General features: G+C 36.9%; 1 protein-coding gene across 1 annotated transcript in view; it reads right to left on the reverse strand.

The window, feature by feature from the left end:
- The window catches only part of MIPOL1 (mirror-image polydactyly 1), a 195328-nt gene that overhangs the window by 89423 nt on the left and 87325 nt on the right, over positions 1-18580 (reverse strand). Inside the window, exon 11 of the mRNA XM_075030253.1 lies at positions 10262-10369. Within this exon, the coding sequence (XP_074886354.1) occupies positions 10262-10369 (108 nt within the window). The remainder of the gene's footprint in view (positions 1-10261; positions 10370-18580) is intronic.

Below are 18580 nucleotides of genomic sequence, written 5' to 3' on the forward strand. Positions count from 1 at the left end.
ACTCCATTCATTAAATCTGATATCTTGTCTGCCACATCATTTAATATTCAATATCTCTGAAAAAGGAAAAACTTGGCTAGATATTTTTGGTACTTCCTTTGTTTTATTATGGTACAATGCTGATAGATACTTTGAAAATTATGCCAGTGAAGATAAGGGATGCTATTATTAACAGAAACTAACGGTAGGGGCTTCTTTAAACATTGCAGAACAGTTACTACTTTACGTACAAAATGGCTTCAGATTTAGAATCTCTTAACTAAGTTGGGAAATATGTTTTATAGTATCAGAAAGTGGCAAGTAAAGGAAGGAGTCCGAGTTTTCTTATGGTAAGTCTGATACATTAGGCTTTGTGATTGTTTTACAATTAGATGAACATATGCCCATTGTTCCTGACCCATGTAATCCTGAAATGAAGCTCCATACTAGTGGGAAAGTAAAAGAATATTTTTTTATAGCTTTCTGAAGTGCAGCAATAGGACACCTCCTCAGACGTTAGAAAAGTTCATAGTAGCACTACTATCGACGTGTTATTGGGCAGAAGGAAGGAAAAATGAACCCGTGACTGGGGTGATAAACTGTACCACAGCAGATGGCAATGAAGCTTATCATTACAGTTAAATAGAGTTTTTGTTTTTATAAGAACTCACCTTTCCATATAAGTAGCTTTTCTAACATGATTGTGGTTTCTACAGTATGTTTTGCTTTTGTATCAGATTCTGTAGTTCTAATTTACAAGATACTGATGAATTTCAGTGTATTTTAGAACACACCAGTTTTTTATCATTGGTTTAAGGCATGGGTGTCACGTCTATGAAGATAAGGAGTGAAAAAGAAGGTAGCAGCCAGCTTTCTATCTGCCCACAGTATGCCTGCACAGGTTGTTCCTTCTTCTGCAATTTCAGAATGTTTATTTCAGGATATGTATTTCTAGAATACATCTATCTGAGATATAAATCATACAAATACAAAGTATTCTAGTTTTGAGGTCCTTTAACAGGGTTTAGACAAAAACCTAAAAATGCTGCAGAACATTTACAATTGAAACAAAGCATCCTTGAAACTGGAAGGCCAAGTGGCAGCATCACTGAGCAAGGAAGGAACTTCCAGGAAGTCACCCAGACGGCTATCAAATGAATCAAGCATACAAAGTGGAATCTATCCTCTTAGAAGGAAAAACAGGTGCGAGAAAGTGCAAAGTATTTGTAACATGCTAAGTTAATATAATATGTGCAGATGCACAATTACAGAATGGTTAAATGAAAAACATGGATGAGAGGGCCTTGTTAACAGGAAGCTCATGGTCACAGAAGCCTATTATCATCAAAGAGATGATTCTTTGCATACCAAAAGTGAGGACATGGAAGCAGCCTAGATGACCATGAGATTGATAATCCAGATTCAGAATAAACTGGAAGCAAAATATTGCATTCCAAGAACCTGCTGCATTCATCAGAAATAATACTTCTGCTAATTGGAAGTAGTAACACTGACAGACTTCATGGGAAGACAATCTCCACCTATGAAATGGAAACCAAAAAATAAAAGACTCAGCCAAAAGGTTTGAATGACTACATCATCCCCAGTGACAAAGGGACATTTATGGTGTATACAAACAGTTTGTTGATGTTTAAGATTGTCAAGAGTAATCTGGTGCCAAGAGAGATTTGAAGGCTGTCAAATAAAAAGCAACAGACCTCCAAGGAATTTTTAGTGGAGCAGATGAAAGCTGACATCAAACACAAAGTGTGAATGAGTAATGAATTCCTTAATGCTTAGAACTGAATCAAAGTTCAATAAATATATCTGCTTTGGTTAAGAGACATTCGGCATCTGTTAACAGGGGAGAAGGAAGACTTATACTTCTCGGGCAAGGTGAACAAACTCTTTTAGCCAAGATGCTGTTTGCTCAGTCTATCAAGAAACACTCAGTGCATTCTTGTGCAGCTGTTTACAGGCAATACAAAGCATGCTAAAATTCCGTAAGACATACAATGCTCTAGACAGGCATAATTAATTAGACAGATACAACTCTTCTCAGGATCATCTTCTGGACAAATGTTCTGCCAATAAATGTTCACTCTTATCCATATATTACTTTGCTTTGAAACAATTCTGAAAGACTTGAGGTCACAGTAAGTAAGAAGCACCACTGCTTGGTCTTCTTTCATTTGAACAGAGTCCAAGAAATCCCGAGTAGCTGCTGTGCAGAGAGCACTGTACACACAGGGCTGCTGTGCCAGACAGTGCTGTCAGCGAAGGGACAGCCTTACAGATACAGGAAGGTGGAACGGCCAGTGCAACTGAGGAAGCAAAGACGAGAACTTGGGTACATCTCTTTGTTTCCTTCAATTTTAAAAGAACCTAAGGCTTGAACGAGTTCAAAATTCTGGCCCACAGTGATGTCTTAGTGAACCAAGAACAGTACAAACGGCCCTGCTGCCTATACACACAGTCACTTAATGACAACACAAGCTGACCACTGAAAATCATGCAAGTACTAATGTTACCAAACATCATTTCACTTCTAACTCCCAGGTAGATGTTTCATATAAATCAGATTTATCAGACTCTGGAAGCCTGTGTTTCTAAAGAGACTGGACAACTTCACTCTCAGTGAAGGGCAAGTGTCTCATCTCATAATTTATGTCCCATGTTTTCCATCAGGGGAAAACATTGTACTATTTGCTTATGGCGCATTAAAGCAATTATTTTCACTTTCAACTCCCTATACACATTAAGATATTTTTGGTCAATGAATACAAATGCCTAACAGTGCTAAAATATTAATTACTAGATGGGAGGAGACCGTCACTAAGAATGTAGTTGTCACTTGTGAACAACTATTCTGTCTAGATCTGCATAACTAAATAAAGCCTTCCAGTCTGGATGGCTACAAACACCAATTAACAAAACTGGCCACTGAAAGTGATACTTGTAATTCAAATTTCTGAACTTACCTTTTTGACTCATGATCAAATATATGTGCTAAATTAGTCACTTCCCACCTCTAGGGGATACACTTAAGCAAACTATTACACTCCTAAATATATGACAGCAGATGAAGGAGAAATCCCTGGCTGAGGATCTCTGGACCTGAACTGACCAGAGGATCCGGTTATGACATCTGGCTCAAAGGAACAATTGGGTCTAAGGAAATTTCAAATGTCTGCTTTAAAGACCACTCAACCAGTGTTCACATTTTTTCCACTGGGATTGAGGGGGAATGTTGGTCACTGTAGGATTAAACAAGTTATTTTCTCCCTCTCCATACACACAGATAACTAGGTGGGTTGTCAGAAGTCTGTAGCAATAGCTTTTGGAGACACTGCAACTTAGGCAGAAAGGAATGCAGAAAATTAATATTGAAGTAGAACATGGACAGAATTATTTCTGCAGGAGTTGTACATGGCCTCAGTTGAGTGTTCATTTATGCCATGATGCACCGACTTACAATGATATCCTCTGATACAGTACTACTTAATACTGTACAGTACTATTTAATAACACCAGCCGTAAAGTGACTGATCTTGTTTCTAGCGTGGATAAAAGCTGAACAAACTTGGGTCTAACCTTAGTGACACCCTTTAAGACCTTGTGATTAACTGGTTTTGGGTGCAGCACAAGCAAAGGCTCTGTTCAATGCAATTAAGATTGCAACTGTATCTACTCTGTCTGATAAAGTGTCTAGGAAGCAGCAACTGAAGAAAAATGTTTGTGCATTCTTATCCATATCCAGATTGTCAGCAGCATGTTCCAAGTTTTACTAGGTCTTTTATTTCCACCTCCACTATGTACTTAAAAGCAATTCAAGCATTCAAACTTCAGCAAACTTCCACTCTAAAAATTAATAGTGATCTCATGTGCTTTATAACAAGTTTTACTGACAGGGTAGCAAATTTGTCTTTCACATTGCCCAGGCACTTAAATGCTGCTTTGGAGAGCTACTGGAGAGTGAAATGAACTCATTGTGGCTTTCTACAACGTGAACTGGACAACTCTTCTAAAAACAGAAGAAGAGAAGCAGCGACTTTCTTAGAAGAAACTGAACTAATGAAATGGCCCTTGCACAAAGTTAGAGATTGCAGCTTACTTTGATAAATCCTCTAGTATTTTATCCTCGTGTAAGTTATTGGAAGAATAGCATGAAGAACCTTTCAGGATTAGTTGTAACAACATATCATTTGCTGGAGATAGCCTCCAAGAAGCCTGTTAACTATTTCCATTGCTCCTGAAATGTTCCTGTAGTTTCAGAAAGATAGATATGGATCATAAGTAAATGCAAGGGCACACTGTAACTCCTCATATTGAGCAGTGGATCTGCAATCTACTTCTCCTCCCCTTCTCCTTCCAATATGAAGCTGGCATCCCAGTCTTCAAACATCTCTATAAATTCATTTGCAAATGTGATAGCAATCCCTTTTATAGGTAGCAGCACATGACATCCAAAATGAAAAGCATGACTGCTTTACAGTTAACTCCACAGAGTGAGATCTCAAGCTGAGCTTTCGCAGGTTAATATCCTGTTAGATACAGAGGGAACAGTGCATACTGGCCAGAGGAATTCATAGCAAAATGTGAGAGAAACGGGTGGATTGTCCAACATATGAATATCGATGAGTTGCTTCATTAAAAAAAACCCAACCACTCTGAAGAAAGAACAATATTTTAATGCATCTTTTACCAAACAATAACACCATACCAACAAGTAGATCAATAGCAAGTTTTAAACTCATTGCAGAGTAATGTCTAGTTACTTTGTAGCTAGAAACTGGAGAAAGGTGTAACACCCACTTCACCAGTGGACAGTGCAGCTATTCATCTGTTAGCTATAAAATACTGGTAATCAGCAGCCAGTTTCTATCACTCACCCAGCACTGCAGTTGAAATGGCTGAAGTTGGCAGAGTCGTCTTCTGGATGTGGCTGGGCCTTGCCACGTTCAAAACTTACGTTCTAGGTTTCTAATACTGATCTCTGTTGCCTCATGTAAAATGATTATGAAAGTATTGAAAGGCTTTTCTCTGAAAGTTTTCTAGGATGCAATTAATAACTATATTAAAATGTAAAATTGTATGCTGAACTGGAATCTGAATAGAAGAAATGAGATTGGAATCTCTCAGTTTCCCACCACTGCTTCAGGCACGTTTCCCTGGATTACAGAGCATTTCAAAAACGTGTGGCTCTGTCAGAAACAAATCAGAGGCTTTATAGCCATAAACCAGCTCTAAACTCATTAAAAATGAAGCTCTGAAACTTCAGCTCTGCAGCTCTAACATAAAAACATTGTTATAATTACTTAGGTTTTGCAGATAAGGGCCACAGTTACTATCCTCTGAAAGAAGCACTTTATGACACAGTCAACATTATATACCTAAATAGCACGAATAGTCCATGCTTTTCAACAGCACCAAACATTTTAAACTTCATGTTAAATCTTTTCTTAATTTTTTTTAAGCTTTTATGACATTAGATTCTCCTGGGATCATGCTCTTCATGGATGATACATTGACTAGTCAGCTGGATTTGTTTTTGTGGTTGGCATTGTCAAAAATGGTTTCTACTCTAAGAATCCAGGAAATTCTGGGAATCAAAACAGAGCTTAATACAATTTATGACAGGCATCAGGGAGTACTTAATTTAAGTGTTCTAGAGTGGCTTTGTCACAGGCATCGTCACTGGAACAACTACCAAACTGCTATACATGGTGGATTTCCTGTCCTTGACACAGTTCTTATGTGTCAGCAGAAAGCAGATGACATCAGATGCAATTGCTTTATGACACTACTGTAAATGAATTTCTGACAGCTCCTTCAGGTCACATTCTTGTCTCTGACTCTGAATTTATGATATTCTTAATAAAACCATGGAAGTGTGTAGGATGAATTCTACAGAAAGTCACAACTAAAAAGACTGATTAGTCAGAAAAACATAACAAAACAAGCAATCATAACCAAAGATTAACATCTTAACAGCTCTGAAGGAGATTAATAACCTTTACAAGTTCTAATGACATCATACTTGGATGGAGTAAACTCATTTAGTCACTAAAGGGCACTTGATTTTTGTATCATCATGAGACAGGTCTCCTCTCTATTTTCAGAGTATGGCTTGGCAGTAAAATTAGTATGTCACTCTGGTCTTTAGAGCAGATTAATAGCTGCTTTAAGAAGAATGTACCACCTAATTAGAAATTACAAAATAAATCAGGTCTGTGGAAAAAACCTCACCTCTCCCTATGTTTCATTCAAATCCAGTTAAACATTTTCCATTAATTTTCACATTAACTTATTTGTTTCACAAGACTTATTTCCTATTCTTCTTCAACTGTGTAAACAGGACATTCACACTGGCAAAATCTTTATTTTTCTTTAGGAAAATGTATTACTTAAAATTCTGCATTTCAAAACTACACACCACAAAGCTAACAACAATAAAATGAACCACAACAAGATTTGGATATTAAAGAAAAAATAGCAATTCTTCAACTTTTCTATGTTTAACTGAATCAGCTATTTCAATGTATTGTGGGAATACATTTATCAGAATCAGTAGAGACCAAATGTTAATTATGAAGGCCAAGCACAAATGAATAATATTACGTATAGACCCTGACACATTAGAACTGCAAAGCACTGCAGATCTTATTTTATGAAAATGTACTAAGAGTGCAAATGTATAGGCCCTTAGGAAGCAATTATCCCTAAAAGATTTAGCTATAATTCAATCTGAAATATTATAAGAGATTTTTAAAAATGGTTTTGAAAAGAAGAGGATTATTTTACTTTAACTATGGAAATAGGGGCCCACACGCTTCTCTGAATGACCTCTGTGCAGTTGTGGGCATTGCCTGGAGGGAAGATTTGAAATTGGCCTTTTTGTTCAATTAATACGATCCTCTATAACCAATAAGAATATTATAAAAATTAGGAGTACCAGTTTGGCATTGTGGGACTGAATGGCCCACATCACGATAAGGAATGTTCTATGCAATAAATACATTAAATATGGAAATTTTAGATCATGTACTACTAACATGTATGACAGGGATTAGTTAAGAAGAGCTATCTTACCAAAACCGTGCAGATGTTATATTGTACAATAAGATGAAATGGCACAGTATAGGTCTATACAGCACGCCTAATGTGTCATGTTTTATTTGTCACATGATCCTCAGGTGTGACATGGGATCTAAAAGTGTAAAACCCAAAGTATGCAAGAGTGCTTACATCATCTTTGTGATTTCCACATCCTGGATCTGGCCAGTTTACTGCCACCACACCTCTCCCCCAGTCACAATCTGCCTCTCTGCTGCTTTGCCTCACATAGGAGTCTTCAGGCTGCTAATGCCTCAAAGAAGGGTGGCAGTAGGCCTGTGAGCTAATATAACTAATAATAAAGGCGAAAGCTTGCAGCTTATCTTACCTATTAGACCATACCATCAGTGGAATGAAATAGGTTTCTTGTGGATTGGTCTTACACTTTTTTGCTTTTGAGCAATTCACTATTGTGAGATGATTTTTAAAAAGTAAGAAAGAAACAATAGCCGTTGGGTTTTGTTGTTAAGTGTATTTCAGGACCCCATAGAGGTAATGATCTCATCTTTTATCACAAACTGTTATGCCATCCTTAATCTAGTTGATCCTGATTACTGTATTTTTATCCACTTAAGATTGCAAGTATCCTTGCACCACATCTGATGTTTACACTTCCGTTACTCCCCGAAGAAAATCTAAAGCAGATTGAATTCCTCATCTGCCACCTATCACCAGAATACATCTTTTGCCAAACTGAATCAGACAACATTAATTGAGAGAGTAGGAAAAATTTAAGATTTTTTTAAAAAAAATTTCTTAACAGAAACTGTCCTGGATAGACAAAGAAGCGATGAATATCTGGACTCCTTCTGCAGGACAGGTGTTTACATCTAAATTAATAGTGCAAAGCGCAGTTCCCAGTTTGCACACGGAGGTGGTTAAAGTAAATGTAGTTCTCTGGATCATGGTGAAAATAAAAATAGTTGTGTTAATATTTAACACTGCCCCACAGAGACAAACGGCCTGTTCTATTTCTCTGAAAATGGTCAGAGACCAGAGGGTGATCTGCAGCAGAGAGGAGGCAGGAGGGGATTCTTGTGCCTGTACATGCACTGTGCATGTAGCACTTAATGACAGCTACTGAGTGCATACAAGAGGGTTTCAGAGGGGATGTGTGTGCCAAGACCCCACAGTGTGTTGTTACCTGTCAGGGGGCTCCGGCTGGATATTTCTCCGTCAGGGAGCTCTGTCGCCGACGGCAGCAGGAGCGCCCCAGCCAGCCGCTGCCAGGCCCAGAGCACCAGCCAAACCCATTCCTACAGAAGTTGCTGACAGGACTTTCATCCCCACCAGCCCGTCCATATTTTCTAGGCTGTAGCTACACTAAAAAGGGGTGATAAGCTTTTCATTTACATGAGTGCTTAGGTCAGGATGAGTGTTCATATGCCTTATATCAGAGCTAACTACTATTGCCAATATTTTATAGGGGTATTTTAAAGATTTCAAGGTCAAGAATTCAACTTGACCCATCGGCCTTTTAAAAAGTACTCCACTTTCCTCACTGTAGGACCTGTCCTCACCGTAGGCAACAGTAATACGAATGGAGACAAACTCTACAGAGGTACAACATTAAAAAAAGTTCAACTTTACTAAAAACTGAACAGCATTCCTTTTTTCCTCCCCAGACTCTCATCTCTAAAAGACTACGACCAATTAACCTCTAACTTAGAAAAATCAAAAAATGCCTGTGACAGCCAGAAATTAAATTCTTTAAAGATTAGGTGCTGGGAGAGCAATATCAGGCTTAGAATGAAATCCTAGTAACACTCTGAACTATTAAGTCACTTCTTGCTCTGAAAATATAATTATTCTGTAAGCATTATGTCAGGAAATATTAAATGTATAAAGTGTAGTTTCAGTAAAACATTTCTGTTTTCTAACAGAAAGACTCTGTGCATAATATTTTCAATGACACAGAAAAAACAAGTCAGCATGCAATTAATGAAACACAATACTATGTTCAATAAGTAGCATGCTCGGCAAGCACTAACTTTTAGTGATACCAGATTCAAAACAATACTATTATTGTGGTAAGAAACAGCCCTGAATGTTTACGATCTCTATTTCTAGTCATCTGAGGATGGATTGCTTTCAGTATTGCACACCTGATTTTGTTAATATTCACCACAGATTCTGATGACAGTTATAAACCCATGGAACATACAGCATTTGTGCGGCACACAGTCTCTCTCTGTTTTACCCGTTACACTTATTTTTTACTGAGAAATGTCAAACTACACAAGGATTTACCTTTATTCCTATACTTTGCATTGGTCAAGTTGTTGCATGAATAATGATGTTTCCTGATTATAAAAAAAAAAAGGAAAAAGGAGGGAGAAGAAAATCTGCCTACACAATGAGATACATTTGGATCTTACTGCCTAAATCAAACACAGTTTTAAAATGACAACACAGTATCAGCAGGGTAACTTCTGTATCTATATTCTCTCCACTACACATAAAAGAGATTTTTTAAGAATATAGTGGTTGAATAAGTGTGCATAATGCTTGCACATCTTACCTGGTGTAGTCTCTTACTAGGGCTAGCGGTGAGATTGCTGGTTATGTAGCTATCAATTCCACTGACTTTACAATTTCCTTTTCTCAAAGCAGCAATAACCTGACACTTTACACTGTCCTTTCTCTGACCCTCTCCCACCTCTCTGCTCATTTTTATTCTTATTGACAAGACTTATTATTCCTCCTCCCAATTCCAACTAGCTACCCTTTTGCAAATAGTAGTATCAACTATGTGGTCACTAGTAGTATAGGTCAACAATGTTATTAATATAGCACACACTGCTGTGAGCAGATCAAACAGCCATGCTTTAAAATATTAGTTTTGCAAAGGTACCATGAGGCAAATAGTTGCAGTTTTCTTCATGTTATAAAATGTAATACTGCAAGGATGGACCCCAAGAATTTAGCGTTAATTACCAGCCCAATAATTTGGAGGATAAGTTTTTTTTTTTTCTTGTTGTTTTCATACACAAAATAAAATAAAACCATAACAGAAGGGTGCTGTATCTGTGTTTAAAGAAGGGGTTGTTGGCAAACACCATAGCTCACTTCTGCCGAAATGTACACAACTGATATATGCAGCCCAGAAAGCTGGCACCAGGGGCTTACAACCTTAATTTGCCTGCAAGAAGAAATGGAGATTTACCTTCAGAGCACGTTCTTGATTGTTTTCAGCAGTCAGATGTCTCGTGTTGTTTGCTGAAGTCTGGTTCTGCTCTTTCAGATGATGAAGCTCCTGCTCCAGCCGTTTGCACTGCAACGAGGGAAGAATCCCATTAAGTAGAGGAGTGTGGGCACATTTTTTTCAACAAGCCAAATGAATTAACGTAAATAACCCCATCACCATTTCTGCAGTAGTGAATGCATCAGACAAAAGCAAGTTACAATCCCAGACCAGTACTAGAGCTACGTTTTTTAAATGTGCATCATTATTAAGTTTCTTCCTGGTCCAACTGTATGCCAAAAAAATCTAAGTCTAGTATCAGATAAAGACATTTTGCGGAATGTTTTAAAAAGTCTTAACAATGTCGGTTTGAATTGCTGCTCCTGGTTATGCCAATATAATGCTAGATTTTGGCTTTTATGTATTAAGTAAGTGGATATAAAGGAAGCAATACATGCTTTTAGAAAAGCAAGCAAATGAAAGACCCTCCTCCCAAATCTAGGACCCAGCCTTTTATTATACATGTAATTTTTATACATGTATTTTTCACGCTAAGAGATTACTCTAATTCCCAAACACACACCACATCTTGAAAGAAAGAAGTTTTAAGATTGTTTTGTTTAAATATTTAACTTAATAAAAAAGACTGAAAAATGTAACAATTGCTACTGTGTGCATACACACATATACTTACTGCTGTCACCTGAACATCTACTTCACAGATTAAAGATCTGCAAGTTGTGAGCTAAATTATATTTCACTGGTTTTTATGGTAACCATAAGAGGTCTTGCCCAGTTACCTTGGTTTGAAGGATTAATTAGCTGTCAGCAGACAGTTCATTATCTTATGAAAAAAATCAATGTTTAACAAAAAAAAGCAAACCAAAACAGACAAAGTACCAGGAAGACAGGAACAACTGTTACAACTAGGAAAAACCATAGTATTAGCAGGAACATTTTAAAACAGTATATTACAAGCAAGTAGTTTGGATATCACCACCAAAACCCAAAGCTGATAGACTCTGTTGGAACAAAAGAATTAATTGATAAAAAGTATTTTAATAAATACTTTCTGAAAACACTAGTAAGAAAACCATGAGAATCATGACATAATGCCTATGTAAGCATTGCTGTCTCAAATGAAAGATCTGGAAACATCAGACTCTTGTGCTGTCTTAGTGATTGTGGAAGACACAGAACTGAGCTTCCCATCAAGTGTATACAACCTATTCCTGAGCAATTCAGTATGTGGGACAAAGAAGCATGGCTCATGTCAATGCTAAAAAAAGAAAACTGTGAAACAGACAGCTGTATAAAAGTTATAACTGAAGTCTGAGTAAAATAAGGAGTACTAAACAATCTCAAGACAGAAATTTTAAAGACATACCAATACATACACTTCTTAAATAAGTCCTTAACAATGTACTGCACATCAGGCATCCAGCACAGTATATAAAACAGAATTATTCAATCCTATACTTGAATGAGTTTTAAATAATTTTAGGTGCCCAACAGTACTATTAAAAAATTCAATTCACATATCTGTTGTTGTATTTCATTACTTTTGTTAGAAATCTGGGCCCATTTCTAATAGGATTACTTATTTTAAAGGCAGCAAATCTCTCTGGCCTAGTGCATTCTCTCAGTGTTTGTTGTAAAGTTCCTTAATGCACAGTTTCATTCTTAGTGCAAGAAAAAGAGAAAAAGACACTTTCCCATAAAACAGAGAAATATGGAAAAAATGTTAAGATACATTTGACTGCAAATATTTTTAGAGTTGAGACATTTAATGTCTATGTTTATCTCACACACACACAAAAATCACAAATCACAGAATCACAGCTGTAATTCTTTTTCCATGTCCAGCATGAAAATTATGTGTCTGCAGACATGAAGGTGCTAATAAAACTATTGAAGAACTAAACCCAGATTCTGCATATTTTTTTCTCTAGCAGCTTTTTTTCTCTAGCATGCATGATCTAAAGACCATTTAAAACAATCAATCTACTACTTCAGGCATTATTATGACACTTCACACATTACATCATGTAAGTTCAGCAGGTCTCTCACTTTTCTGCTTTGCCAACACACTTCTTCAAAACAGCGCTTTGGAATTCCAGATTTGACAACAGCACAGGTTTCTTACAGTAAATATTATTAAAAAGGCCAAAATCTCTACCTTTAAAACATGAATTTATATTCATGCTATTCTACCAATTCCAAAAGAGAACTGAAAATATGCTAAGAGCAAAACCTAGCTACAGGAACATACAGAAAAAAATCTTGACGTACAGGGCAGGTTGCACAACTAAGGGCATGGGTGCAATCTTATTCTGTTCTCCACTCCTGTGAAGACAGGACTGAAATAAACAGCAGCAGTGGGACTCTGGTATCGTGCAGCATATAGAGCATGTATGATAAAGATGCAACACAAGTAACATAAAATGGATGGACCTCTCTACCAAGTCAACCTTGACATGATTACATTCACATCAATCTTGGTAGCATTTTGTAATTCATCTTTAATTTAATTTCCACTAAGAATGTTGATATCTGAAAAAAACCTAGGCATATTCAATACGCATACTGCTTGAATCTATTTTGAGGGTATCATTGAAAGAAATGGTGATCTAATTTGACCTTTGCACATAAGCATCTTAATATGTTGGGAACTATGTATTAACAGAAGATGTTCTGAATTATCAATCAAAATTTCTTTATTCCTAGCTGTCTAGGAAGTAAAATCTTTAATTATCCTGTTTGTGAAAGTATTATAATAATACTCTTAAATGGCAACATAGCGTATGTCTTACTAAAATTTTATAGTCTACAACACTTTGATACCTGAACTACTTCTAAAACATTAAAATAGCAGTCTAAAAGCAAGCACTCTTTTTCACAAGAGCATATGAAATTTCTGTGTAATCTTGCTGTAAAGAAAAGCTCTAAAAATAGAATTTAAAACAATGCAGTCCTTGTACTAATTTGAGCCAAAATTTTTTGAATTCTGTGTCATTGGTTGTTAGCAAGGTCCAGTAAAAATAGATGTTCTTTAAAAGAACATGTGTTTTTATTGGTTCACTCCAGGGCTCTAAAATGCCAACAGCTGCAAGCAAGAAACTGGATTTCCTTCTAAAAACATATATAAAAATACTTCTTGGAGCACAGCAAAGAGAAGACATCGTCCAATTCAGTACTGGCAAAAGGAAATGTTGGATGTATCCTTTTAAGAAAGCTGAAAGCTAAAGGAAGTGTTTAATTTTAAATAAGAATGTCTAAATCCTGTTATCCCAAACTTGTGAAAATTCATACTTGGGAAACCTTCAAACAGAATCCTCTTAAAGTCAGAGACAAAATATTTTGTGCAGCACAGGTTGCCTAAACATCTGATCTGAGGTCTAATTATGCACTTAAATGGAAGTTCCCATGAATTTAACACTTTATGGAAGACGGGCTGTTAATTGAGAAAATCACTTCTCTACCTCACATACTTTGAGTACATCAAGGAATATGAGAGCAGTGTAGATTAATGTCAAAGATGCCTTGATCAGAATGCTCCAGGCTTTGCTAAGTAAGGGATAGTAAAGCCTCAAAAATGGTAACGTCATTTTATGAAGGTTTCATACAAACATTCCACCAAGAACGAGCTTCATCTTGTGGTCTACTGTGTGCATTCAGAGTTCTGTAGACAGAGAGGCAATACTGAAGATACACCCCTCCACCCCCCACAACCAGAAAAAGGTTTCCTCTCTTCTTCCAACCCTCATGTTTGTTCTCCTCTCTGAATGTATTTCACTCAAAAAGTCTCCTGCCTTACTTAGCCTCATTCAGGTGACAACCTCTTTACGCCTACTCCAAGTGTTCCTTGAGCAATCATCAGTGCCCAGCTGTACAGTTTTCACTACAACATCATCCATTCCCAGCAACAGGCACTCAATCTTCTCTTTAACCACATTTCCACAGTGCAACCCAGCTGTGCTCTTCTAAATGCACTCAGTCTTTCCAAACAAATACCTCTGTACCCAGCACTGGATATATCACAAGCAGCTAAGACACAAAATGAAAAGCAAAGCAGGTAACACACCAAGAGGATAAGAAGAGAGTCAGCCAGTAAAGAAAGGATAGACAGCAAGTATACCTGTTCTTCCCTCTCATCTTCTAATTCAAACCATTAGGCTACTGGTGAGCCTTTTTTAACGAGCATCAGCTAACATGATTCAGCAGAACAAGGAAGTTTGTGAGAGGCAGCAGTTCAACCTGCAGTGGGTGCTGACCCCTTTCAGTGACAATCCAGGTGGGAGGGTTGAGAATGCCAGAGGGAAAATCCAGACAAACTGCAAAAAGTAGCACCTGCTAAAGGGGACACTGGTGGAAAGGTCAAGAAGTGAATCAGGAGAATCACTAAGTCCTTGAGGCTTGCCCAGAAAGAGACACTTAAAAGATGGTCCTAGTTCCAGGTACACAAAAGGAGTAAAGATGGTTTACAATGAAATGAGTATTTCAGAAGATAGAAAAATCAATGCAGATAACCACTTAATAGTGTTTGGCCTTTACTAGAAAATGAGGTTGCATTAACATATCAAACATAACTTTAGCACTTGTATAAACAAATCATCTTTAACATGCTGTCAGCTTTTCAGCATTTTCTTCTTCAACTCATACCTATAACATGTTAACACAGTGTTATAGTGCCTGCCATGTCTACACAGATTGATGAGTTATTTTTTGATCGTTACTTAACATGATTCTTCAGTGAGGAGTTCTGAAAGTAAAAAGGTAGAGACATTACATAAAAGTAAAGAAAAATCTGCAAGCTATTGGAGAAATAACATTAGGAGGGACAAAGATGGAATACAGCAAAGCATTAACATTGAATGGAGCAACCCCCTGCCCCCAACCATTTGGTCCCTGTGCAGTTTGTTTAAATGAGACAACACCTATTCCCAGAGGCCTCATGCAGAAGCATATTTAACTGCTCTACTCAGGTCGATGAGACTGTTTATGTGCTTTCAAAGAGACATAAATGTTTTACTACATGGGTCCCTTGCTCTCATCTCACTGAACTAGATAGTAATGTCAGGTGCATTACTCATTTTCTATTTCAGCACAGATTTGACCCAGAGAAAGGGTACTGTGACACTCCTTGGCTGAGGAAGCAACAGCTAAAGTTGAATATAGCAGAAAACCATAACACTTCCTTACTACAAATGCATTCTTGGTAGCTATTTAATCCCGTTACATCTATATTTGCTTTTAATATTACTGTATAGCATACAATGTTTTCCATCATCTTTCATTAAAAGGAATCCAAACTAACCCCTCCTGAACTTATGGCAATATGCTGGGGAAAAAAACAGTCAACACATTATGCCATTTATATGCTAGGAAAAAAAAATAATTGATTTGTCTCTGTTAATACAGATATGAGGGTCAAAGTCTAATGAAATAAATGTACTAGGACTAAGATGAGGCCAAATTCTGCACCATCTTCTGCAAATTCTTCTTTCCTGAATTCTGAATTACATTTGATTGTCTCATCCAATTAGTACATACAAAAGATAGTATTTTATAAAAATATATTTGTTCATTTCGAGTCCTTGTCAAAACCTGCAATGCTTATAATCTTAAGAATAAGCATTGGCATAAACACACAAGACTCCACTGATGAGACTGCTGAAAAAAGGGACAGTATGTAGATGGAGGTACCACAACGCGCTTGCCCTTTTCTTGTACTCTTCCTGAAGCCTAGACTATTGGCTGAGTGGGGTTAGGGTGGTGAGGCAGGCAGATCTTTGGTCTGATCTGATCCCATCCAGTCAGTCTTCTGTGGTCTCTCTAGTTTAATAACAGATCTTGTACATAACCACAGCCTCCCACCAATAGCTTCATTCTGTCATTAAATTTAAGGTAACATATTTTTATTCAAGTCAGACAAAAATCAAAAGTGAGTGCTTAGTCACTTACCATGGATCAGCTGGTGCATAATTACTTGATTGCATATCAGGGCCTTCACTTTAAACAGTGAGTACTCTATCACATTCTGTGGACTTTTATGCATGAAGACCTTGCTGAACTAGGATCTCAATTACTGAAGTAGTAAGAAATAAAGCTAACCTAGTTCCTACTGAATAACTTGGGAAAATGGTTTATGTCCTCCAAATTATGGGAAAGTAGGAGTCCATCTGAATGGCAGATGAACTATTTTCCAACATGCATTTGTTCCTTTATGCATTTTAAACAAAATGCTCATCAGCAAAGTAAATGACATTTCGTATCTTGATGGAAAATGCCCAAATACCATTAAAAGATGAGCTTAGGGGATACCAAGATCCTACTACTACACAGCATAATACTTTCAGAAGTGACAAATTGCAGGGACATTTTGAAATTAGTCAACATATATTCACTGCAATGAACAACTTAAGTACAGATAATTATTCTAGACACCAAACATGAAAAAGATGAAGAAACATGGCTACTTTTTCACCTGTTATATTTTTTAAGTCATCACCTGTGGAAAGGTGAATACAAGAAACAGCCATGTGAAGCAAACAAAACCAATTAAACTGATTCTTCTCTTAGTTTAGTATTTTGTTCACCTTTTCTTAGTTTGTTTATAATGATCTGCACTTCAGAGTAGCTCCCAGCAAAAAGATGCCGAATGGAATGCAAGTGTTCTCAGTTCAACAGCCCTTCTCTCCCCCTCCCCTCAATATTTTTTTTTTTTTAACAGTCTGCCCCTTGTCCCAAATTCATCACGATTTCTGGAGAGGCAAACATCTTGCGCCACTTGGATGCTGCACAACTCTTTCCTTTGCAGACAAAAATAATACCAAAGTCATCCAGTCAAAACACAAACCAACCTTTGGTGTCACTGTGAATTATGTACTTTGAACTGCAGATGTTTGGAAGCACTTATATTTATATAAATAGATTTTATCCTTTTTCTTCTAAAATAATAATTTTAAAAGAAATAAAGAAATAAATGAGTTTCTACATAATAATCACTAGAAGTATTTTTCCATTAAATTAAAATTTTGAATTAAGGCTTTCTAACCTCTGAAAGAAAAGACTTTTCTTCAAAATTCTGGCAAACCATCAACAAATGTGTTTAAATGATTATTTATACAATGCCCAGCAGCTTAGAACTACTAGGATTTCAAGAAAGAGAAGTGCTTTTGTAGAGCTTAGGCCTCAGGAACATATGCGTCTTTAAAAATTTATATTCTATTAGTAAGAGAAACACTTAAATGTAAACACTTTTTTTTGCAGCAGTGCAATAGTGTCTTGCTCCATCAGAAGCCACAAAAAAAAAAGCATCAAAATACAACTGAAACATTTTTGTCTTCCTTGTCACTCTGAGCTTGTTGGAACCTGCAGCATTAAGGCAGATAATATGCTGTATATATGACTTAGTTTCCTCCTACCATTCCTTTCCCTTTCTATTTCTGAACACTTCAAAATGCAGCAAAACAAGGTTTAATTTATTTTCATTTGAACAGTTGAAGGAACTGTAAGTGCAAAGAAGGACATTCAGAAAATTCAGACAATAAAGTTTAACAGTTTCCACTTTTCACATTAACAGTCCTTACATGTGCAGCTATTCAACAGCACTGAGTAGCCCTATGATACTCACCCACCCAACTCCATTCTCTATATATTCTTACACTTCTTTTCAGTGATGACATTTCAAAGATCCAGACAAGCTCGATCTACTTCTCAAAGAGCTCAGCACGCACAGACTTTCCTAATCAATGACACTCATTATAAAAAACATGCAATGAGAAGAGGAGAAAGGAAAACATGATGTTCTGGAGCTATATGTCATTCAAGCAAGGTTCTTGTGCTGGCTGTACCACTGGACTACTACAGCTTTGCTAACAGAAGGTTGCTGACAGACTCCTGAACTGCAGGAGGAAACAACAGCAGGAGCTGCTGAAGCCACATAACTGTGTCACCTTCAAAGTATCCTGTATCCATTGCATATTAGTTACCAATCTTACCTCACCTCTGATGCATGCTTTATAGTCATTTCTAATCTGAACATAAACCCGGTAACCTGGAGTCAAACATTTATTCATGAGGCTGTACCGGGTCTGAAATTAAGCAAAAATGCACTCAACTTACCTACCAGTGGGTTTGGGTTTTTTTTTTTTCTAATTGCCTGTCTTATATAAATAAGTGACTTCTGTTTTACATGGAAGTCACATTATTAATTCAATTTTTTAATTTCATTCCTATAAGTCTAATAAATAATGTATAAACTAAGCATGTAAGCTGATGAGTAGTATGCAAGTTTAG

Source organism: Buteo buteo, chromosome 6 (genome assembly GCF_964188355.1).
Source record: "Buteo buteo chromosome 6, bButBut1.hap1.1, whole genome shotgun sequence".
In the NCBI taxonomy this organism is placed as follows: Eukaryota; Metazoa; Chordata; class Aves; order Accipitriformes; family Accipitridae; genus Buteo; species Buteo buteo.